This window comes from Phaethon aethereus (genome assembly GCF_964289735.1).
Source record: "Phaethon aethereus genome assembly, chromosome: W".
Taxonomy (NCBI): domain Eukaryota; kingdom Metazoa; phylum Chordata; class Aves; order Phaethontiformes; family Phaethontidae; genus Phaethon; species Phaethon aethereus.
Genome location: NC_138581.1, coordinates 28,716,753 through 28,743,170, shown reverse-complemented (window position 1 = coordinate 28,743,170; position 26,418 = coordinate 28,716,753). Strand labels below are relative to the sequence as shown.

General features: G+C 42.0%; 1 protein-coding gene across 1 annotated transcript in view; it reads right to left on the bottom strand.

Moving 5' to 3' along the window:
- Window positions 1-21,587, bottom strand: part of LOC309415100 (uncharacterized protein) — a gene marked incomplete at its 5' end in the record, with an annotated part of 71,548 nt that extends 49,961 nt beyond the window's left edge. The window contains 2 exons of the mRNA XM_082012542.1: window positions 7,325-7,458; window positions 21,427-21,587. Coding sequence (XP_081868668.1) covers window positions 7,325-7,458; window positions 21,427-21,587 — 295 coding nt within the window. The remainder of the gene's footprint in view (window positions 1-7,324; window positions 7,459-21,426) is intronic.
- Between the last annotated feature and the right edge of the window lie 4,831 nt (window positions 21,588-26,418).

The following is a 26,418-nucleotide window of genomic DNA, read 5'->3' as shown; positions in this document are numbered from 1 at the left end:
AAAAGAAAAAAAAAGAAAGAACAAAGAATGTGCTAACTGAAATTAGTGCGCTTTTCCCCCCTCTGGTGTTACCTACTTTTGATGTAAAAATAAATAAAAATAAAATAAAAACTACCGTGACTCCACACAAGACATATTACAAGTGAAGTTGGGAGTGGAGGAGGGGAGGTCAGAAAAATTCAGATTTGTACTGTCTTACATTCTAGGACACCTCAGTTTATCTGAAACTTTGATAAATTAGCTTTAAATTTACTGAGATCGAAGAAAATCATAACTGATCAGCTAAGCAAGCTATGTTTTCCTAAAATATGTATTTCCTACTATTTCAACCATATTATATTCCCTGTCATGCTAAAAGTTTAAGTAATATCTAACCTGAACTAAATTCAGGTTTCATTCAAAGTTAGTTACAATTAGACTGCTAAATGAACCCCCCCAAAAATCTTCAAAAAAATCAAAAAATGTAATAGTTAATTACAAATACAATTAAATGTATGTATTAAATTTGAAATGCAAAGGGATTTAAACTGGTGCAAACATTAAACACTGAACTGAAAAACTACAGAGAGGAAGTTCTAATTATACTAGGTATCTATGATCTATTCAAAATTACTGGCACAACTGTATATATGTTATCCAACTGAGCCTTTTGGTATTACCCCATGCACTTTAATAAAGTAAATGCTTTTATTTAAACATTGTCTTAAAAGTCAAGGTATATACAAATACTGTGCCAGTGGCTTTTACTACTTTGGTTCAAACCGTATATGTTTTAACTATAAAACCCCTAACTTCCTGAATTAAAAATTAATATATAAATATTGTTATCAAAAAGCAAAATATGTTTCAAAACACTGTGCAATTTTAGCTATATGAGTTCCAATAAACCCCACAAGAATTGTACTACTTCAAAAAAATAAAAAGAAGACATAAGTGTTGCAAACCTGTTCTACAGAACTACAGCAAGGACTAGGTTGCAGTTGGATATGACCAAAGGACAAAACAAATCTAAATGAAAATTAATTTATATGTAGCATGGGTAGAATAGAAAAGACAAAATAACAGTAATCTTTTTTTCCCTCATGCCTCCTATTTAGATTTATTTTATTTATGTTAAGTTTTGAGGCACCTTGCTCCTTAACATGTAACAAACCGTTTGATTTTGCTATCTAAAGGAGAAAAATAGGAAAATTACTAGCACTTAAGAATTAACTGTGCAATTATGTCTTCCAGGGCTTTTATAAAAACATGCATGAATCTGAGTCATCGTCACAATGTTCAGCACTCTTTACAGGTCTCATTTTGAAGTCGGGCATGCAATGAGAGGTGTACCTGATTTGCCTGACTGCTCATGAGAATCAGGTACCTTGCCTCACATCCTGCCTACTATGTAGCTAACTAACAGGCTTCCAAATATACAGTTCCAGCAACTGTGCGTGCAAATTAGGCATACAATTATATACCAGTTCTGAAAATCAAAATACTTAAGTGTTTTCAAATGATTGATGAACCAGACCTTATCCTGAACAGCCAGCATCTTGCAATTAATTGGATACTGATACAGGTTTCTACAGGATCAACAGACATGGCTCAAGTAAATCCAATGGCAGAAATGGCTCCTGAAGTAGTACATCTACATTCTATTTTAGATCCTTGATCATTAATGTACATAAGCATATGCCTAACTTAAGTATGCACTTACATACAGCCAATCCAATATACACTTAACCAGATAAACTTAAGAGATGCTTAAGGCATTTAGCCCTTTTAAATAGGAACCGAGTTATGCACATAACTAGACAGACAGGGAGTCAAGTTCAGAAAGGCACTTGAAATACAATCCTAAACTTTAAGCATATGGGGCATCTTACTGAAATAATTGGAATTATTCATTTGCTCAAACATTGCTTAAGGAATCAACTGAACACTTTCAGTTAAGTAAACTATTATAGCAGTTCAAAAAATTAACACCACACATATCTAAATTATAGTTAGCAGCATTATTTCCAAAATACTTTGGTCCCTGAACAATGTAATGTTTTATATTAAATATAAAATCTAGTTGGTCAGTCCCATGCCACAAACAAAGATCTGCTAATTTATTTTATTCAGGAATGAGGAAGGGTCTGTCTCTACAGACAAAACCCTGAAAATTTGCCTGTATTTTCAGAGATACTGTCTTTTCAGAAGATCCCCCTCTAGTTTTTAAGAGCAGGACAAACTTTTTAACGATTCTATAGAAAATAAACTGTTGTGGGTGGAAAAAGAGAAAACCTGAAATATCTTGCAAATTTACTTCCCTGTTCTTTAGATGGTTTTGAAAACCAAATTAATACGTGAGGCCAAATAACCTCACGAGTTACAGCCTTTAAGTTTTGGAGTGTTATCTCCATGAATTTATTTATAAAAGGAATACAATCCCACAAAGATACAACAAAACATGTGGGTAATGACATAACAAATTAGGACACTTTAGTTTAAGAATAACTGTTTTGGTTTTTAAACTCATGGTATTTAAAAGTTGAATAGAAATGAGGTAAAGATATTTATTTTCTAATAAGAGAAACAGAAAAAATAAATATGCCACATCTATACCACATCCTTAGAAATATTTCTTAGAAGCTTATGAGTGCTTAGTAAATTACAGGTTCTATGATCATTTATTTATTCTTTGCTTTGCAAAGGAATCTGGAAGCAAATGTAGATTAGCTCTGCATTGCCTAGAGATGCCTTATGCTTCTTCAGAAATGTACAGCTGTCCTAAATATCAGTTATGATTGTTACTTTTTTGTATCATCAAAGTGCTTAAGAGCCCTAGTCAACCTAGTCCGTACTAGAATCCATTTTGCTAAATGCTGAATAGAAGTATTTGTGTTAAGCAGGTACTAATCACAGTATTTTTATTCCCCTCCATGTGCTCAGAAGAAATTAAGTTCCTGCTCTTTGTACTGAAACTACATGGTTAATCCTCCCCTTTCCCCAAAACTGCTTCAGCAACAAGTACGTACATTTCTTTTAAAAATACTTTCTGTTCACATCTACTCGAAACATAATTAAAGGAATTGTTATTTTCCTACTATTTTAAATCAATGGAAAATGCACACTTAGAAATAAAGTAATTTCTGTGATCCAATTCATGATTCTTACTGGATTTAGCAGCAGAGATTAAAGAGATTACAACTACTCATAATTACCTCAACTGGCACAGCTAAATCAAACAGAGATCACAAAGCAAAGCTCTTCCCAGCTGCAGTGCACAGCTTGGTGCATTACCAGAGTGAAACCAATTGGTCCCAATGCAGCTGGCTGGGAAGAGCAATGGCTGAGGACTAGACACACCACCTGGTCCCAGCACTTCTGTTTCAGGACTTCTGTTTCACAAGAAAGAACATCATTTAGAGATGAGAACCTTCTCAATCACTCCAGCATGAACTGCCAGGGCTTCTGAGATTGAGAGATAACACTTTTTTTTTTTTTTTTTTAAACTCTTCTTGAAATAATCACCACTGGAGCATGTAAAAGTACAATACACACATACATACACACACGCGCACAGAACTTTTCAATCTTCCCACAAATAACAGTGTTAAAAGACAATGTGTCTCACATAACACATTCAAACCAAAACCTCAGACTGCATTTGTACTTATGAGTGGTAAACAGTTTTTTCTAAAAAAATTACAAAAACAAAAGAATGAAATCTTACTGCCACTGACCTCACTGGAGCAAGGTTTCATCAGAAGCAAACAAATATTTCATGACATTCAATATTCATGAAAGTTCAATATCAGAAATAATTATTTTAAACTCTTCATATTAGACATAAATAGAAAGCCTTCTTTTAAACAGACCATGCAACCTAACATAAAACTACTCTGCTAAGAAGAGGAAAAATAGCAGAGAAGGATCATGATTTTACTTTGTAAAGTTAATTTCTCCAGAAAGTAAGAGTTTCAACTGTCCTCTTCCAAGATAAGCTCATAAAGCATAACATATAGAATCACAGAATCATTAAGGTTGGAAAAGACCTCTAAGATCATCAAGTCCAACCATCAACCCAACACCACCATGCCCACTACACCATGTCCCAAAGTGGCACGTCTACACGTTTTTTGAATGCCTCCAGTGATGGTGACTCCACCACATATGAAAGAATGCATCTTAAAACTGATATATTTTTCACTATTCCAGTCTGACACAATGTGCTCGTCTGTTGAATTTAAATGCTTAAATGTATCCGAAACCAAATTTATCCATAATTCACAGCATAAAACTTAGTTAATCATATTCTAAATTCTGTGTATACCATCCACAAGCAGCTTCGGGTCAATTTCAAAATGAAACACTATGAACCCTTTACAAAACATCATTTTTTTCAGATCTGAATTACCAGTTCACAAGTACAAGGGAAAGAGATTTAATAGAACAAAACAAAAAAGGGAACAAATAAAAGAAAAATAAAAGAAACAAAGGAAAGAAAGCAAAATAAAATAAAAACAGAGACAGGGCGTCCATCTTCAGCAGGCCAGACTTCGATCTCATTTCCCCCATGAAGGTTTCACTTGGCAGCAGGTTTAGTGGCATGGCAAACAATGCCTAACTCAGGCAAGTGTAACAGGTCTGCCTTGGCCAGTCTAGTCATCTAATAATGCACAAATATCACACAGAGAAAACATACAAAACCAAATTAATAGTCAAAATCCATTTAGTAGACAATGTGGACATAAAATTTAGAATGACTAGGGTGGCATCTTTGTTTATCTTTCAACCTTTGCGTTCTCAAAGTATAACGTTTAAAGAAAAACCTACTGATACACACAAAAGAAAGTCATATTTGGACAACTCAATAATGTTACTTCATTTACAATTACATTTTTGTTAAATTGTTAATTAAATGTCACAAAATTAACATTGTTTTCATTGTGTAGTGATCCCTTCCTCATACTCCCTTGATTTACCGCTGTTTCAATACACTCCAAATTTCAGATTTTATTCTGTTTTTTAAAACCAAGTTTTCAGAGTTACATTTTACCCCTCTATGTTCAATTTGGCACATGAAACATTTTATTACTGGCACTGCTGGCCATGGATATAATTTAACCTTCCAGTAGAATATAGCTACTGCTACTTTTAAAGCCTGTGATACACTACATGGACTCCGTTAACAATGATACATAGTGAATAAAAAACGTTGCACTGTGGTCTCCAAAGCCATGCTTATTCCACAGAATAAATAACTCAGAAAGTTAAACCTATATGAATTCACATCTTTACAAATTAAAATTAGTGATTCTGTTAGAAAGTTACATGGAAACAGCATACTGACTTTAAAAAAAATTTGACCTCACAACCCAATCACTTGTTCACCTAATTATGCATAATCTCTGTGGGGTACAGAATGATCTGGAACAGTGACAATTTTTCTATAATACATTTTCTCAGAAATGCCTAGTAAGTCAGCTACAAACAGGGTTGGAACAAGATTTCTCAGAACTTTGATTTTATTCTCCTTCCACTCATTGTCTACCATCAAGAGACACAGAAAAATGTAGCTTTACCTGCCTGTTGCCATATCACGTCAGGCAGTGATCTCATCACAAGAAAAACACCAGGAAGTGTTGTTCATTCATTAGGCAGCAATCTTTCCTCTCAGGCAGTACTGAACCAGCGTTAAGGTGTTTTCAATGAAATGTAAAACTAAGATACTGAAGAATTTGCAGTCAATTATTTAAGGGCAATTTTTCAATAAGGACTCTGGTCTGATACATTTTGCCTACCCAAAACCTCTACAAAGCTCCAAGTGGATACAACAATATCCTCTTTGTGGTTTAAGAACAAGTTCCAAAAGTAAAATCAAAAAGCCCCCAAAACAAAGCATAAAAGCAACTAAAAATGTAGGCTTCACAAAAACTTGTTAATATGCCCTTATTAACAAGGCTACAAGAATAGACAGTATATTGTAGGTCATTTTAGAGTCTATGAAATTTTGGAGACTTGTCAGAGTTTGCTAGGAACACCCTAGACCATTATTACAGCAGCACTAATCTCATACTATCCAGATCATGGTGCGTCAAACATGCCAAAAAATGTTACTCTGGGACCACTGTTAACAAACTCCAAGAAGTCAACAGTATGTTTTGAACCAAAACCTGATTCTTGCAGTTAGAAAAGTCCTGTTAATAGGAGGTATTTCTGGACTCACTGCAGTTTATGGATCAATCATTCTAAATATTGTTGTTCATGGCAAAACAGCTACTATGTTCAAAGTGAAGTTAACTTCACTCCACCAGCTGGAATGTTTCCACTTCAGAGAGGCAAAAAGTCCAGCTCCAAATGGGCATATGCTCAATTCCCACAATGATCCCAATGAAGTCAATAGGGCTCTGCCTAACTCCAGTGATCTGCCTACAGTAGAGCTGTATAGAACTGTATTCAGATCTGGGATAGTATACTAACAATAAGAACTACCTTGTATTCAACACATCTGCAAAAGCATGACCTCAAAGACAGTTAAAGGAACACTTGTAAATATACTATTCACCAAGCATTTTATTTTATTAAGAATTATAAAAATATTTTACACTAGAAGCATTCTGTACAGCTGATTGCATTTTTAAAGAGATATCTAAAATCAAAAAGGAGTACCAGTATACATAAGAAAGCCTTTTTAATGCACACAAAGTAATATTTTCCACAGGAACAAGAAAGGAAAACTTTTTTTTTTTATTAAACTAGAAGGTAAACATTTATATTCAAACAATAATTATCACCATAAATGCAAAACATTTTAGATTAATCTAAAATGGTCAAATGCATACTTCACGTCTACAAGACAAAATTTGGATTCAGTCTAAAAAAAAACGAAAAATAATTAGTATTAAAAAAACCCACAACACAAAAACAATACCACAGCAAGGGCGATACATTAAGATCCAAACTGCAGTGTTACTGGTACCAGGAAATTGCCTAATCTTTTCAGTGCTCCATTGACTTCAGTGAGAACTTTGCGTGGGAATAAGCTTGCCAACACAAACCATACTAAAGGGAATTATTTCACCTTCTTTTCCCCCAAAATATGTAATAACTACAGAAAACTGAATCATCCTAATTTAAATCAACTAATTTTTTCTATTGCTGAATTTCTATTAAATATATATAATTGGGCTTCTTCATTCAATTTTCAATTTTGTTTCAAGACTTTTTTTTTTTTTAAAAGTAATAAAATAAAATAAAAACAGAGCACCACCTCTTTACATAGAAAGCTTAAAACAATTAGCAGACAGGACAAAGACCAACATTACAGAAGAATGTCTAAAATACTAACCTTCTGCACAGGGCACAACTATCAAAGCTCTGTCAATAAAAACCGTGTTTGTTAGATGCTGGGCCACACCAACACTTGATGCTTCACGAAACTTAATATAACATACTTTGGAGGAAAAAGCAAGAGGTGCGTTGCTGCAAGATAAAAGGGGGAAAAAAAAAAACCCAATTAGCCATATTAAATAATTGTATGCATGTATTTTCAACTATTATTTCTTAATTTAAAAAAAAAAAAAAAAAGGTTTTAGACTTCCTGGAAAAGTTACCCAAAAGACAAGAGTATCAAAATTTACTAATTTGCTTACTTACTATGTCACTAAAAATAGCATAGCATAGCCCCTCCTCCTTTTTAATGGAAACTTACAGAAGCCAAAATCCCAAATTAACAAGGCTGATTTTCTTTACAAATCTTGCTAAAAGACATTCACCAGTACATTCCAAATTATTATTTTAAGTAGCACATTTCCTCGACACATTTGTCAAATAAATAATTTATAGTTTATCTTTTATCCTCCAAATAATCCTTGTTTAAGAAAGACAAACAATAAACCCAGTCATTTTTTAGCGGGTCCTTCAGATATTAGCCCATATTAACCAATACTCTTTCTTAGGCCTTCACAAAAGAAGTTTTGTTAACTCATATTAAGATAAAAGCAGTTCTTGAGAGTTCTTTCAAATGTTAGGTCTTATTTCACTAATGTAACAAAAATCCATTTTATCATCTGCCTTAGTTTGGCATAGTGTAGTACCGGATAACACTGGAAGAGGTAGGAGGAATTCACTATTAGGCTAGAATAAGGAAGAAAATTAAAAATATGTATGTTGAGTAATTTGCTTTTCCATTAGAAAGTACACCAAGAGAGATGTAAGAAAGCACAAAACGTAAACTTTGTAATCTTGATCAAAACCAAAGAAGTTTGCTTTAAAAAATGTATTCCCTAGTTGAGGTTTATACTCTTTATACAAGCAGTTTATTTCTTCATATGAAGTAAGTACAGGTGAAACCTTCAAAGACAGAATACAATTGGATATTGCTGGAACATCAGCAAGTTCCATCTGAAAAAAACATCTATCTTCTAGCAAAGCAGTAAATCATGGAAAATACAGTGCATGAACTGTTTAATCCTGACCTACCCTCAACTGAAACACTTGTCAACTTTTTGGAAGTACCAGAAGCACTTCAAGTTTAGCCCAATCCATCTTGTAGTCCCTCAAATTCCAAGCAGGTACTCCCCAAAGTTGTTGTATGGAATTAATTAGGCTTTAGTATTTAAATACAAACTCAGAAGTTTTAGACACATTATTTCATCATATTAATTGCATATATGAACCGGGAACTTAGTCTGAGGCAGGCAGATTGGTACATTTCTGGTTACCAGAAAGATAACATCTAGGTAAAATATCTAGAGAGCAAGCCAACTTCAGAATGGCAATCGGAAACATTTATGATGGAAAACTCTGTGAAAACAGAGACACTGAGGAAGCAAAAATAAACAGGGAAGGGGAGAAACATAAATATGAAAGTCAACCTTACACAATTTAGAAAAACATTGCAAGATGTCAACATTTCATCTGTCTGTTTAGTTTGTCTGTAGTAGACAACGTATACACAGTTTCAACCTTTCATATTCAGGAAATAAATAAGCATATAAAATGGCTTTTGAGCCATCTGTAAGATCTTCGTTCAGAACAATTTCCATCAGAGCTGACAAAGAGCTATGACTTATCAGCACTCAACAGAAATGTTTGCATACAACTTGCAATCTTACATATTTCCTCAGGCATGGAAACACCAGGGCAGCAGAGACATCTGCCAGGAGACCTGGGCTTTGCCAGAGCAACGGTGGCCCACCCCCACACCTATAAACATCCTGGGGAGCGCTAGTGACCAGATAGGTGCATAGTTTGGCAATTTGCGTGGCAGGGCACACAGGGATACTGTAGTGGGCCCACCAGCTAGAGAGATGAGTTCAATTAGTGGTCATCACCCTCTCAGGAGGAGCTTAAAAACTTGTGGGATGAGATAAAAAGAGTTTAATAGGACAGCAACAGAGAAGGAAACAACAATTATAATAATAATGATAATAATGCCATCAGGAATGTACAAGAACAAGTGATGCCGAATACAGCAATTGCTCACCACCCGGTGACCGATAGCCCGTCCCCGAGCAGCGATTCCTGCCCCCCAGCTAACTCCAGTTTATGTACTGGGCATGACGTCGTATGGTAGGGAATATCTCTCTGGCCAGTCTGGGTCAGCTGTCCTGGCTGTACCCCCTCCCAGCTTCTTGTGCACCTCCTCACTGGCAGAGCATGAGAATCTGAAAAGTCCTTGACTTAGTATAAGCACTACAACTACTTAGCCACAACTAAAGCTTCAGTGTGTTATCAACATCATTGGTGAGTTTGTGGAAGTGTGATACAACTTCATATAATGAAACAGCGGGACCAAAGTCACCAGTTAGAGGTTTAGGCTAATTCTGTTTATGGTTCATAACTGTCATTGTATAAGAGATGTTCCATGACATTGAAAATCATTTTAAGTTCACAAGAATGTTTCCTTTTTTTGGTCTTAAAATGGGTGATACTGCCCTCACTGCCAAAACTGAACACAGGATTCGAGGTGCGGCCTCACCAGTGCCGAGTACAGGGGCACGATCACTTCCCTACTCCTGCTGGCCACACTATTTCTGAATACAAGCCAGGATGCTGTTGGCCGCCTTGGCCACCCGGGCACACTGCTGGCTCATGTCATGTCACAGAATCACAGAATCACTAAGGTTGGAAAGGACCTTCAAGATCATCAAGTCCAACCATTAATCCAGCGTGACCATGTTCCCTAAACCATGTCTTGAAGCGCCACATCCACACGGTTTTTGAACACTCCCAGAGATGGCGACTCCACCACCTCCCTGGGCAGCCTGTTCCAATGCCTGACCACCCTCTCGGTGAAGAAATTTTTCCTAATATCCAATATAAACCTCCCCTGGCGCAACTTGAGGCCATTTCCTCTCATCCTGTCGCTGGTTACTTGGGAGAAGAGACCAGTGCCCTCGTCGCCACAACCCCCTTTCAGGTAGTTGTAGAGAGCGATAAGGTCTCCCCTCGGCCTCCTCTTCTCCAGACTGAACAAGCCCAGTTCCCTCAGCCGCTCCTCATAAGACTTGTGCTCCAGACCCCTCACCAGCTTTGTTGCCCTTCTCTGGACACGCTCCAGCACCTCAGCATCCTTCTTGTAGTGAGGGGCCCAAAAGTGAACACAGGATTCAAGGTGCAACCTCACCAGTGCCGAGTACAGGGGCACAATCACTTCCCTCCTCCTGCTGGCCACACTATTTCTGATACAGGCCAGGACGCTGTTGGCCTTCTTGGCCACCTGGGCACACTGCCGGCTCATATTCAGCCGGCTGTCAACCAGCACACCCAGGTCCTTTTGCGCCGGGCAGCTCTCTAGCCACTCCTCCCCAAACCTGTAGCGTTGCATGGGGTTGTTGTGGCCGAAGTGCAGGACCTGGCACATGGCCTTATTAAACCTCATATAGTTGACCTCTGCCCATCGATCCAGCCTGTCCAGATCCCTCTGCAGAGCCCTCCTACCCTCCAGCAGATCAACACTCCCACCCAACTTGGTGTCATCTGCAAACTTACTGAGGGAGCACTCGATCCCCTCATCCAGATCATCAATAAAGATATTGAACAAGACCAGCCCCAGAACTGAGCCCTGGGGAACACCGCTTGTGACCGGCCGCCAGCCGGATTTAACATCGTTCACCACAACTCTCTGGGCTCGGCCATCCAGCCAGTTCCTCACCCAGTGAAGAGTAAACCCATCCAAGCCACAAGCTGCCAGTTTCTCCAGGAGAATGCAGTGGGAGACGCTGTCAAAGGCTTTACTAAAGTCCAGGTAGACAACGTCCACAGCCTTTCCCTCATCCACTAGGCGGGTCACCTGGTCATCGAAGGAGATCAGGTTGGTCAAGCAGGACCTGCCTTTCATGAACCCATGCTGGCTGGGCCTGATCCCTTGGTTGTCCTGCAGATGCCCTGTGAGCACTCTCAAGACCAACCGCTCCATAATCTTCCCCAGCACCAAGGTCAGGCTGACAGGCCTGTAGTTCCCAGGATCCTCCTTCCGGCCTTTCTTGTAGATGGGCGTCACATTGGCAAGCCTCCAGTCTTCTGGGACCTCCCCTGTTAACCAGGACTGCTGATAAATGATGGAGAGTGGCTTGGCAAGCTCCTCCGCCAGCTCTCTCAGTACTCTTGGGTGGATCCCATCAGGCCCCATAGACTTGTGGGTGTCCAGGTAGTTTAACATGTCCTTAACTGCTTCCTCCTGGATTATGGGCGGGTTTTCAATTCCCAGTTCTAAAAATGAGAGTTGCATTGTCCTCATTCTCTAGGAAGTGACTGTGTTTGTAGGGAAAGATCTTAGTTTTATATGTCCTTCGCATTTCAACTGTAATTAATCCTGCCCACCAAGCTGCTTTATCACTCCCCCTCTTCAGCTGGGCAGGGGAGAGAAAAATATGACTAATGGCTTGTGGGCTGAGATAAGGATGGGGATCACTCACCAATTACAGTCACAGGCAAAAGAGACTCAACTTGTGGAAGTTAATTTAATTTATTGCTAGTTAACAGAGGAGTAGGATAATGAGAAATAAGAATAAATTAAAAACACCTTCCCCCCTACCCCTCCCTTCTTCCCAGGCTCATCTTCACTCACAAGTTCTCTACCGCCTCCCTCTGAGCGGCACAGGAGAACGGGGAATGGGCATTACAGCCAGTTCATCAAACATTGTCTCTGCCGCTCCTTCTTCCTCACGCTTTTCCCCTGCTCCAGCGTGGAGTCCCTCCCACAGGAGACAGTCCTCCACAAACTTCTCCAACGTGAGTCCTTCCCATGGGCTGCAGTTCTTAACGAACTGCTCCAGCGTGGGTCCTTTCCACAGGGTGCAGTCCTTCAGGAACAGACTGCTCCAGCGTGGGTCCCCCACAGGGCCACAGGTTCCTGCCAGCAAACTTGCTGCAGCGTGGGCTCCTCTCTCCATGGGGCTACAGGTCCTGCCAGGAGCCTGCCCCAGCATGGGCTCTCTAGAGGGTTACCGCTTCCTTCAGGGCACATCCGCCTGCTCTGGCATGGGATCCTCCACATGGGATCCAATGGATATCTGCTCCACTGTGGACCTCCATGGGCTGCAGGGGGACAGCCTGCCTCACCATGGTCTGCACCATGGTGCCTGGAGCACCTCCTCCCCCCTCCTTCTTCACTGACCTTGGTGTCTGCAGAGTTGTTTCTCTCACATCTTCTCACTCCTCTCTTCCAGTTGCGGTTGTCACAGCAGTTTTCCCCTCTTAAATATGTTATCACAGAGGTGCTACCACCGTTGCTGATTGGCTCAGCTTTGGTCAGCGGTGCTTCCATCTTGGAACCAGCTGGAACTGGCTTCATCTGAAATGCAGACAGCTTCTGGGATCTTCTCACAGAAGCCACTCCTGTAGCCCCCTCCTCCACTACCAAGATCTTGCCACATAAACCCAATACAGTTCTTGGCTGGGACCCCAGTCTCGGACTCTGCCCCGCAGCAGAGCGGCAATCTTGGCGCACAGGGGAGTTCCTGAGGCAGAGAAACAGCAGGGCAATGGAGAGACCCCCTAGGAGCCAGCAGCTCTCGTGAGAGACGATGACGAGGACCGGGTGTTGCCAGAGCAACGGTGGCCCACCCCCACACCTATAAAAATGCAGCCTGGGGAGCATTACCAACCAGACGTGGTGCGACCAGAGGGGGCAAAGAGAGCATAGCATGTCAGCCAGGGCGTGGCGCAGCAGCTTGCGTGTAAGGGAGCGCAGGGAGGGCATGGTGGCCCCACCAGCTCAAGAGGTGAGTTCAATTGGTGGTCATCACCCTCTCAGGAGGAGCTTAGCTATGGTAGCCACCCGGCGGAAAGACACGACCTCTGCACATGCCAGAATGGATGTGGCAACCCAGAGCTCCCACAGAAACATGCAGCCATCCAAGCCTCAGGCTGCAGGGAGTGCCAGAGTCTCTCACTGGTAACTGATGGCAGAAATGAGAACAGCTGTGTGAAGTGTGACTAGGTGGGTGATCTGCTCAGTCTGGTGGCAGAGCTATGAGAGGAAGCAGAAAGACTGAGGAGCATCAGGGAGTCTGAGAAAGAGATGGACTCGTGGAACCATGCTCTGCCCTCCCTGAGACAGAAGCACAACAGCCACCAGAAAAAAACCAAGATCAATGGGGGTCCTGTATCCTCCCCCTGCCAGGCTGAAGGCAGTAGCTAAAGGAAAGGAGCGAATGGAGGCAAGTCCATGCTCAGGGTGGCAGGTGAACCCCCTCTTTGCCCACCTTGCCTCCCCAGGTGCCTCTGTAAAACAGGTATGAGGCTCTGGATGTGGAAGGCCAGTCCATGGATGAGGTGGACGATGGTCCAGATACACCGGAGGTGCTGCCAAGGTCAGAAAGGCCTACCCCCTGTATCATGACCACCCCCACGATGAACAAAAGACAGGTTATAGTTGTAGGTGACTCCCTTCTGAGGGGAACTGAAGGTCTAATATGCCAGACAGACCCTCCTCTTAGGGAAGTCTGCTGCCTCCCTGGGGCCCGGGTTAAGGACATCCCTAGGAAACTTTCTAGCCTGGTGTGGCCCTCAGACTGTTACCCACTACTGCTCTTCCATGTGGGTGGAGACGAAGCTGCAACTCATAGACCAGAATGATCAAAAGAGGCTTCAGGGTCTTGGGACAGTTGGTAAGAGAATCTGGACCACAGGTTATTTTCCTCCCTCCTTTCAGTTGCGTGCAGCAACGTAGGAAGAAATAGATGGGCCCAGTCTATTAATGTATGGCTCTGTGACTGGTGCCACAGCCACAATTCCGGGTTCTTAATAATGAGAGGGCCTACATGGCACCTGGCTTGCTGGCATCAGATGGGATTCACTTTGCTCAAAGGGGGAAAGAGGGTCTTTGCTCAAAAGCTAGCGGGGCTTACTGACAGGGCTTTAAACTAGACTTGAAGGGGGAGGGGGGTAATATCAGGCTCACCCATGACAAGCTGTGGGATGACACACCAAGGTTAGAGTGATGGGGTGCTAGCAAGGCCCCTCAGCCTGTTGCACCAGAGAAAGACCTCAAAGGAACTAAAGGGGGTTCCTCTAAGAGGATGACATGGCTGACAGCCCAGCTGAAGCACCTCTACACCAGTGCACACAGCATGGGCAACAAGCAGGAGGAGTTTGGAAGCCACCGTGCTGATAGAAAGCTATGACCCGGTTGCATTACTGAAACTTTGTGGGACGAATCCCATGACTGGAGTGCAGCTATCGATGGCCACAGGCTGTTCAGAAGGGACAGGCGAGGAAGGAAGAGCAGAGACATTGCCCTCTATGTCAAGAAATGGATAGAGTACGAGGAGCTGTCTCTGAAGAATAGCCACGAGCAGGTTGAAAGCTTATGGGTAAGACTCAGGGACCGAGGCAACAAAGGGAACCTTATGGTTCGTGTCTACTACAGGCCACCCGATCAAGGGGAGTCTAGTGATGAAGCTTTCTTACTCCAGCTACAGGAGGCATCGCGCTCGCAGGCTCTCGTCCTGCTGGGGGACTTCAACCACCCCGACATCTGCTGGAGAAGTAGCATGGCGAGCTGTAGGCAATCCAGGAGACTCCTGGAATGCATGGAGGATAATTTCCTACACCAGGTAATAGACAGCCCTACCAGACAGGATGCCATACTGGACCTGTTGGTCTCCAACGCATGTGAGCTAACTGGTGACGTCAAGATTGGAGGCAGCCTGGGCTGCAGTGATCATGCTCTGGTGGAGTTCACAGTTGTAAGGGATATGGGGCAGGCGAAGAGTGAAGTCAGGACCCTGAATTTTAGGAAAGCAAACTTCCAGCTCTTCAGGGAAGTTAGTCAACAGGACCCCCTGGGAAACTGCCCTCAGGGACAAGGGAGCAGAACAGAGCTGGCAGATCTTTAAGGACACTTTCCACAGAGTGCAAGAGCTCTCTATCCACAGGTGTAAGAAATCAGGAAAGGAAGGCAAGAGGCCAGCATGGCTGAGTGGAGACCTGCTGGGCAAAGTTAAGGGCAAGAAGGAAATGCACAGGCAGTGGAAGCAGGGACAGGTATCCTGGGAAGAGTACAGGGACGCTGCCCGGTTGTGTAGGGATGAGGTCAGGAGGGCCAAGGCGCGGCTGGAGCTGAACTTGGCAAGGAATGCAAAGAATAATAAGAAGGGCTTCTTCAGTGGCCAATGGCTCAATGTCCAGATGGAGATCGGTGATGAGTGGTGTCCTTCAGGGGTCTGTATTGGGACCAGTACTGTTTAATATCTTCATCAAGGACATAGACAGTCGGATCTAATGCACCCTCAGCAAGTTTGCAGACGACACCAGGCTGAGTGGTGCAGTTGACACACCTGAGGGATGGGATGCCATCCAGAGGGACCTGGACAAGCTTGAGGAATGGGCCTGTGTGAACCTCATGAGGTTCCACAAGGCCAAGTGCAGGGTCCTGCAGCTGGGTCAGGGCAACCCCCGGTATCAGTACAGGCTGGGGCATGAAGGGACTGAGAGCAGCCCTGCCGAGAAGGACTTGGGGGTACTGGTGGATGAAAAGCTGGACATGAGCCAGCCATGTGTGCTTGGAGCCCAGAAGGCCGACCGTATCCTGGGCTGCATCCAAAGAAGCATGGCCAGCAGGTCGAGGGAGGTGATTCTGCCCCTCTACTCCACTCTGGTGAGACCCCACCTGGAGTGCCGCATCCAGCTCTGGAGCCCTCAGCACAGGAAAGACATGGACCTGTTGGAGAGGGTCCAGAGGAGGGCCGCAAAAATGATCAGAGGGATGGAACACCTCTCCTATGAGGACAGGCTGAGAGAGTTGGGGTTGTTCAGCCTGGAGAAGAGAAGGCTCTGGGGAGACCTGATTGGAGCATTTCAGTGCTTAAAGGGGGCTTATAAGAAAGATGAGGACAGACATTTTAGCAGGGCCTGTAACGATAGGACACGGGGTAATGGTTTTAAACTAAAAGAGGGTAGATTTAGACTAGATATAAGGAAGAAAATTTTCACAGTGAGGGTGGTAAAACACTGGCACAGGTTGCCCAGAGAGGTGGTAGATGCCCCATCTCTGGAAACATTCAAGGTCAGGTGGGACGGGCCTCTGAGCAACCTGATCTAGTTGAAGATGTCCCTGCTCATTGCAGGGGAGTTGGACTTGGGGACCTTAAAAGGTCCGTTTCAACCCAAAGATTCTATGATTCTATGACCTTCAGTTTAAAGTCTTGCGTATATTTATTAGATTTACTTTTACAGAAACGCACAAGGCAGGCAAGTATTAACAATTGAAGTATCTCCCACCAGTGCTTGGTTGTAAAGCATATTCTTTTTTTGTGTTTTCCAGCTTGGTGTTTCACTTGGCGCTTTGGGGACTATACCAGCAACAGCATTGGACCCTAACATCACGGCACTGGGAGAAATGCCACAGCCTCCGATTATGGGGAATGTGGACCCATCCAAAATTGATGAAATCAGAAGAACAGTCTATGTTGGAAACTTGAATTCACAGGTAGATTTTTTTTTTTAAATTGGCAATATTAATGGAAGATACAGAATTTTAATTTATGCATTATAATCTTACATTTTAAGAGTCTTTGTTAGTTGATGCCCACAGGAATTTAAACAAAACAAAAAAAAAGAATCTTTTTGGTTACTACTGACATTTCAAAGTCTGACTACTCCTTTTCCAATCAGATCAGACCAGACTGTGGAATTCATTTTTGCAGGATACCAGAGAAATCACACTGTAGCTGAATTCAAGAAACATACTTATGATTGTGCGTGATTAAATGTCCAGCTGGGTTGTGTTAGGTGAACAATACCTCAGAAGTTGTGAGATCATGGCAGCTGTCCCACACAACACTGTGCAGTTGCTTAAGTACAGTAAGAAGGAATGATTTGTCCTAGTGGAAGTTGCAAAGTTAGCAACATTTCTGACAGGAAAGTTAGGTCTGCCAGAAATTTGTTTTTTCTGCAACTGATTGAATTCATTGAAAAACAATTTGCTTTTGACTGTTGGCAATGTAAGTATTTGATTTTGGGGTTTTTTTACTGCCAAAGTAGCTACTAGAGTGTAAAATTACTATTGATCGCAATAAAATACAACAAGCTGGAAGGTAGTAGAAAAACAGATAAAAGCAAAGTCTTGTAATACTGTTTGGATTTTTTTTCTTAATTGATCAAAGTTCACAATCAATAGCTTTGACATAGGTGTTTAAGGAAATTCCTCATCATTTATTTCTGATGCACTGAAAAGTGCAAAATCCTGCGCAAGTACTTCTTTAACCTAGATGTAGGACTTCAGGGCTTGTGCTTGCACTGTTTTAAGTTGTAGTATATTCTTTAGATTAATGGAAGAAAAAAATACCTTTCTCTCTTGAAGTGTAATGTTACCAAATTCATGTTTCCTGTGTAATAATGGTGAGATGTCTTTCCAAAATCTGTAGCTCTTGGATTACTTGATATGTTGGATAAGTGGTTTTCGTTATATATTTGACTTCAGCTGAGTTCTTTGACTCTTTCTAGACTACAACAGCAGATCAGCTGCTTGAATTCTTTAAGCAAGTTGGAGAAGTCAAATTCGTGCGAATGGCAGGTGATGAGACGCAGCCAACACGATTTGCTTTTGTGGAATTCGCAGACCAAAATTCTGTACCTCGAGCTCTTGCCTTTAATGGAGTTATGTTTGGAGACAGGCCACTGAAGTAAGAAATTAATTATCTATATGGATATTGAATGAGAGATTTCTCAGTATCCTTATACTATTTCCTTATTTGGAAAGCTACAGTGAAAATAAATCAAATAAATGGTTATAAAACATCCCTTTAAGGGTCCAGATTTTCTCAGGCTGGTGGTGGTAGCAGAGACAACAGCAGAAATTAATAACCTATCAAGATAATATGTTCTGGAATAATTGTGCAGATCACATTTAAATAAGGCTCTGTGTGATTCATCTCAAAGGCCTCATCTATACTACAGGATATAACAATGTCTAAGAAACACTCATGTGTACTAGCCTCCAAGACCACTCCAGAACATCTGGAAGCAAATAGTATTATAGCAGGTTTTTCAACACCTAATGCAGACAGTTTGTGCCTCCCTGCTTTCAAACAATTCACTCTGCAAAAACTCAATTGTTGCTCAATAAAGCTTTTCAATATTTAACTGTTAAAAAAAAAAAAATCTTCTTACAGCTACATTTGAAGGTTTATCGCTACAAATGCAATTTTGAAGGCTTCTCTGAAACACAGACCAACTGTGTGACAAGCATAATGCAAAAACATGACTGGGCCCAAGAATCTCACTACAGACACCAGTGGTCTCCTAGGATGCTGAAAAACAATTCTAAGATGTATGAGTAGTTAGCATACCGGAGTACATATCCCCAAGGCAAAAGACCTGTCACACCCTGCAAACCAGCTTCAGATTTCAACTGTACTGCAAACTGAAAGTGATCTATAAAGACTGGTCTCAGTTTTGTTCAGAACTGTGAGAAAAAGAAGCCATACTTCATCTTCGTGCAAAAGTCTATTTAAACAGCCAACAGTAAGGTACCAAATTAATACTTTCTTGGAAAACACATTTTGTAAGTTTAAGTGTAAGTAACTTCAGGCTGATTAAAAAAAAAAAAAAAAACAAACCACACCGCACAACACAAAACCCAAAACAAAACAAAACGCAGCGGAGACAAGTGTCAGAAGATTCTACAAAGCAGGGAACACAGAATACCCTCTCATGCTCCTGGCATCACCACACAAGCATGGTTTCTCAGAGATCTTTTGCACGCACAGGCTTGCAGGATGCCTCCCTCCTTAATGTCCTCTGTGTATTCCCACTTCAGAAAACTCAATAAGCACTGAAAGTTTTGCAAATGGCAAACTGAGGAGCACAATGACAGCAATTCTCCATTCTCAACATGGGATTTCAGATCCCTAGCCAAATCAGGACCATACACAGATATTCAAGACTTCAGGAGTTTTTCCTCAGACTTTGAGCACTGAATGCCACCTACAACAGTCTTTAAGAGACAAGTCTTACAAGGAAAGAGTTAAAAATTTCATGAAGTCAGTTTCTTGGGCAAGTTTTTGACACCAATTTTAAACCAATGCAGCAGACAGTTGCAGCATGATAAAACATAAATTCAGCTAGCCTCTTTAAGATTTGATAATCAAACACAAATTACTTAAGAGTAAAATGAGTGGATTAAAAAAAACACCACCACACCTCTTTTCCCACCTCCACATAACTTATATTTGTTTACTAATGTTATTCATCAAATAGGTGCTTTCATTTTTTAGATTAAAGTTTCAATGGAAAGCCTTCCAGAGAGCAGAACAGTATATAGTTGTACAATCAAGTCAAATTTAAAATTTTCTTGTAAGAAAATAGGTAAATACAAGCAGCCACCACTAACAAGCATCTCTGACACACCGAAAGATGATTCATGTTAATGGTTAACTATTTTGCAAGGAAATGCATATTTCTAAGAGTTATGCATAAGAATTGTAAATAAAACCAAGAGTAAAATAAGTAATCACTATCCCACATCCTACCTCTGAAAACTAAATTAATCATTTAGAACTGATGTTTATTGCATTATAACTTTGACATTTCCAAGTCAAACCCTGCTATGGTACTGGATTTTAATATTTATGTGTATACACAGACTGGCAAAATTTTATACAGAGGCACAAACATTATTTGCATACGAATGTCAAGAAAATATCCATTTGCCTTAAAATCTGCTATATAACTTAGTGAAAAATAAGAGTAACAGCTATAATAAATATATTAAGTCATGAGAAAACAAGTGTATTAAGTGTATTGTGGAACAAGTCCAAAATAAAAACCTAGAAAACTGTACAAAAATCACCATAAATCTAAAAGAGCGTTTAAAACTTGGTAAGGCTGTTTTATCTTTACATGAACGGATGCCTACTACATATACTTTATATACATATTAAATCACATTTAACTTTTCTGAATGGTTCTCATTCAAACCCAGCCAAGTATAGTCTAGTAACAGATAATTTTTTTTAAAAACTAAATAGCAAAAATGTTGGTATTTTTCAATTTTTAACTTTTACTCCTCTCTCTTCTCTGTATTAAAATTGAAGTATGGATGTGAATGACCCCCCTGCCCCTTTCTGTTATTCCTATTTAATTTTCATACACAAAAAGATAAATGGTTTGAAAGGGCACATCTGTCATTCGCTTCCTAATACAACAGATGCATTAAGAAAAAATATTTCTTTTCCTCCCCTGCTCTGTTGGTCACCATCTGCTTGGAAGAAACACTGAGGTTCTCAAACTAACAATATTGTCTCCTATGTGAGCAGATTCCTTACATGCAGCTGACATAATGAGTACAGCTACAATTTAGAGAAACGTGTAATGCCCATTATTAACTTTCATTTACTGTAAACGTCTTATCGGGGGCATTTCTGAGCACAGGGCAGGTACCATTCCTCTGTTAACAGCTATGCTAGCTTCTGTTTGAGCGGCCCTTTCTCAAAGGAGAAAAGAACCCTTCGAACAAAAATAGTTGGTCCCGACAGCACGCGCTCCCGCCCGACCCCCCTCCACCTGGGATGAGTCCGAGCGAAGGGAAAGGTGGGCCAGAGAAAAGAGGTTTTCCTGAAGAGGCGAAACGAGACCTGCGCCGGGGAAGCATGCTTCTCGCCAGGCCTTAGGCTGTGACTCAATGCCGGCAGCCGCCACCACGAGAACACAAAACCCGACGTATATTCTACAGGCCACTCCGGCGATGCCGCAACTACTCCCCTCCTCCGGACCGGGGCCGCCACCTTGGGTCCGGGCGAAGCCCCTTTCCCCTAACGCTCCTGCCTCATACAAAGGGTGGGATCACGTGACTACCACCTCACTCCCGTGCAGGAGACTCTGGTGCCCACACTCAAGATGGCACATAGGGCCTTCTGCCTCTTCCCTCCATCCTCTCGACCCCTCTAAGCCTCATCCTAAGTCTCTATCGCTCCGGAGGCCGGTGCAGACCCTACTTACTCCGGGGGATAGAGGCGCAGTTCCTCGATATCTCCCAGGAAGCCGAAGAGAGTCCGCATCTGCTCGCTTGTCACTGCCGAGGACAGGTTCGTGACCTGGATGACAGACGTGGGGCCCAAAGGGAAGCCGAGCGGCACCCCAATCCCTCCGCTGTTCATCATGGCGGTGCCTGACGGAGAGGCGGGCCTGACGACACAGAGGAGCGCGCGGCGCCTGCCAGAGCGTCCTAGCATGCGGGCGCTCTAGTGGCGAACTCGACTGCTCCCTGGAGGTGTTTCTGGGCGGACAGCCGTTCTTCCCGTGCTGGCTGTGGCTCACGAGGGAGTGGGTGCCCTCACTCCGCGCAGATGGGAGTCCGAGCTCGACCGCGAGGGCCCCCCTGCAAGAGGGGAGGGGAAAAAAAACCCCACCAACCTCTTTTCCCTCCGATTTCCCAAGGAGCCAGCCAGGGCGGGACCAGCGCGAGGCGGCCTTCCCCGACCTCCCTTCACGCACACGCTACCCTCCCCAGACCGCCAGGGGACTGGACCGCAGATCCTGCGGAAGGGAAACCGCGGGAAGGAGCAACCCTGGTGCCCGCATAGCGGAGAAAACGAGCACGACGGCCTAGACGCCGCACACAACGCCCTACTGGCGTGATTGATGCGGTTAGATAGCCCCATTACATGTGGGGAAGGTACAGCTGTGAGCGCGTCTGACTAATCCCGGCATGAACAGGGCCTGAGTACCTTCTTAACTGGCTTCCTTGTCCTTTAGCAAAGCGAAAGGCTGCTTATTTTAAAACCGGAATACCAAAGAATCTAGGTACAAAACCCCACCTTTAATAGGCCGTGTTTAGCTCTGTTAATCGATTTGGCATGAAATCTACTGAATGCTGTGCCAGCAAATTAAAATATGCCCACAAGAAATAGAAGGAAAAATAGATTTCCCATTTTTGGCAGTTTAATTACCCTAGGGAATAAACCCTTGAAAATTTACCCTAACTATGTTTAAACAGGAAGGGTTGTAATGGAGTAGATTGTTAATGGTTTTGTTATAACTTGACTGGGAATCTATACCAATTAAATTGATTTTACCTGGTGTTACAATTCAAGTGAAATTGACTGGAGAAAATGAGACTGAGCACTATGCATGTGGGTGATCAGTATTAAGGATCTAACTGTGGTCTGTCTTAGGTGGTAAAGAACTGTGTATCTTTACATTGATACACATTACTGTGTGTCTTAAGAAAGACTTATGGTTTCAGACATTAATATTCTAGCTTTTAAGACTTTCCATACCCCAAACCTGAACTGACAAGCGACTGAAGTATTTTTTAAGCTATCATCTGGGCTGAAAAAAGACTGTAAATTTGTGATACTTCCCTGAGCAAGTAGGTCAGTTGTTATAGAATCTCCATAGATAAGCCTGGGTGGTGCTTCCTTTATTGATGCTTAATATGTTACAGGAATTTAAGTAATTCCAAGAAATTGTCAGAGATTTGTTTCATTATAAAATGCCTATGCATATGTTTCAGGTAGTACTTATTTCAAAATGCTAATCAGTGCACTCATATTCTTTTTCTAAATGGAATCCAGATTCCAAAAATACAAGATTTAAGATCCAAGTTAAATCATTTATTTCAGCCATCCTGATAGCTTCTTAATTAGCTTAAGCTTAGAGAAGTTTAACTGGAGAATTCAAGATCTTTTGTTATATATTATGCAAAATTAAACTCTGGTATGATTATTTTATCTATAGGAACATTACATAAAGATTTCCTGTGTTTTGACGAGTACATTTCATCTGAAGCAGGTTAGCAGAGGTGTAGAAGCTATTACTGCTTTGAACATTTGTGTCCTTGCTCCTTGCATCTCTCAGTGGAGGATACCAGAAAAATGAACTCTCAAACTCACAAATAGAAAAATTCTGTGCTATCGGAACTGACTGGGATACCCCACCTCGGGTAAAGCCTTTAATAGTAAATATGAAATTCTGAGCTACTGGTCTCCTTCCCAAAAACAAAACAGAAGCAAAACACTGTTTACATTTTATATTTGTCCGTCCCTACCCCAGGAAAAAATTATATTGGAAAATAATATGAAAAAAAATAATTTGGATTTCAGAAGGATAGCAAGGAAAAAAAGAAACAATTCCGAAAGACTTGGTTCACACATGCTGCCATTAAAATGCCAGAAGCAAACAATTAATCTGTTTTAGCCAAACTGTTCAAAATTTAAAAGTATTTAAGAGCCACTCCCTCTCCTATAATAAAAAACAGCTATTGAGGGAAAAAAGTTAAATAAAATGGGTAGACATGCAGGAGGGGAATCAATGTACAAGCAGTGCCCTAACATCATCTTCTCTCTAATCAACGGTTAACAGACGTGCCTTAACATCTTACAGGATGCTGTAGGCCAAGAGAAAACTTTAGGTGTGATCTAAGTACTGGATTAATACATGTAGGGGCTTCTTTTCAGTTTTGCTCACCTGTTTTTATACTTTTAGTAACTGGATTGTTGCACTTACATTCAGTAAATAAATTCTTTCATTTAACCTTACTTGTACGAACAATAATGTCAGGTTAACTAGAAAAGACCAAGGTATTCCATGCCTACAGTGCAGAAAACCTTAAACTTCTCCCAGCTGGGGATTCCAACATCAATCTCCTGACAATCCAAACAATAGATATTGACTGAGCTCCAATCTTGGAACTCTAACCATGATTTCAGAAAGCCCTTTGCAACTGCAGTTATCCAGAATTGATGGGGTGCTTAAGAGAACAGCTTTACAGTAATTGCATTAAATTCTCAACAATATGCATAAAGACCTTTCCTGGAAGAGGAAAGTTATTACTTAATAATTCCTATTCTTAATGTATAAAAACAGGTGCAAACTATGCTTCGAAGATAACTGATTTATCAGCAACCATTGCATAGTAAAAACACGTACATTCCCTTTCTTCTTTCCCTTTCCTTCAAAGTTGCTACAGAAATTAGACTGAGTTGGACTTTGCAATTCGTAAGGTTCCCCTGGTGAACACAGTTTTCAGATACCGTGAAGGCAAATGATAAATAATAAACCATCCATGCATCAACAATATGACTGTTCATGAGGACAAATAAGCAATCCTTTCTGAAAACAAAAAAGTAGGATTTTTTTAGAGGGACAGGGCAAATCTCAGAATATGGAGCATTTGCTTCCCCTTACAACAACATACTTCTTTGGTTTCATTAATCAGCTGAGTTTTTCCTGTGTACAGAAAATAATCTTCCTGTAAAAATGCATGTCGTGGTTTAACCCCAGCCAGCAACTAAGCACCACGCAGCCGCTCGCTCACTCCCCCACAGTGGGATGGGAGAGAGAATCGGAAGGGTAAAAGTGGAATTCATTCACTACTTCCCATCGGCAGGCAGGTGTTCAGCCATCAGCAGGGTTCCATCACGTGTAATGGTTTCTTGGGAAGATGGACGCCATAACCCCGAACATCCCCTCCACTCCTTCCTTCTTCCTCGTTCCAGCTTTATATACCAAGCATGATGTCATATGGTATGGAATATCCCTTTGGCCAGCCTGGGTCAGCTGTCCTGGCTGTGTCCCCTTCCAGCTTCCCATGCACCCCCAGCCTTCTTGCTGACAGGCCAGCATGAAAAGCAAGACAGCCCTTGACTCCTTAGTAACAACCCAAAACATCAGTACGTTATCAACATTTTCTCATCCCAAATGCAAAACATAGCCTCACACTAACATCCAGCTGAAACCAGGACATTGCATCATTCCCTCTTCCTTTTAGCTTCTGAAAAAACAGCAGCAATACATTACCTGTACAGAGATCATGAAGCTTAAATTCCATAGTACCTATGTGTAAAAAGGTGTCCTGATTTCAGCCAGGATAGAGCTAATTTTCTTCATAGAAGCTAGTGTGAGGCTATGTCTTGGATTATGTGGAGGGATATGTGGATATGTATATTCACATATGGATATGTGGAGGGACGTTCGGAGTTATGGCATCTGTCTTCCCAAGAAACCATTACGCGTGATGGAGCCCTGCTTCCCTGGAGATGGCTGAACACCTGCCTGCCCATGGGGAGTAGTGGATGAATTCCTTGTTTTGCTCTGCTTGCATGCATGGCTTTTGCTTTACCTATTAAACTGTCTTTATCTCAAACCATGAGTTTCCTCACTGTTACTCTTCCGATTCTCTCCCCCAATGCCACCGTGGGGGAGTGAGCGAGCGGCTGCGTGGTGCTTAGTTGCTGGCTGGGGTTAAACCACAGCAGTCCTTTTTGGTGCCCAACGTGGGGCACGAAGGGTTTGAGATAATGACAGATTTGATTGGAATGTGCTAGATCGAGTTTATAGCTGTTATTGCTGTTTAGCTATTAATGGGCAGGATCCTGTGCTTGCCATGGGTTTGCTTTCCTTACTGTATATTAGAGTCTAGTGCTTGTTAGTGGCTGCTTTTTGCTTTCGCTGCTTGCCATGCTACTGTACTGATTATCGTCTGACTCTGCTGTGCCTGGGAACATTTTGATAACAGCAATGGCCTTGAGCCTGGGCTGGCAGATAGCCAGGGCATCGCTGCTGTTTCTGTGCTGCTGTACTGGACAGGCTGGAACTCCAGTGTGAACTCAAGTCGAAAGGACTGTGACCTGTGGATGAGTCCACGTGGGAGCAGGACACCCCGAAGTGTCTGTGGCCGTGGATAAGCCCATGCCAGAGCAGGTATATCTCAAAGCATCTGTGGCCATGGTTATGTCTGTGCTGCAGCAGGTATACCTCTGAAGGGATTGTGGCCAAAGGATAAGTCCACACTGGAGAAGGTACATCTCGAAGTGACTGTGGCTGTGGATAAGTCCATGCTGCAGCAGGTACACCTTGAAGCATCAGTGGCTGTGCATGAGGTCATGCGGGAGCACCTCAAAGTGTGTGGCCATGGAGAAGCCCTCGACAGTGCAGGTACATTCCTGGAGGGACTGGAACTGTGGGTAAGGCCACGCTGGAGCAGATATA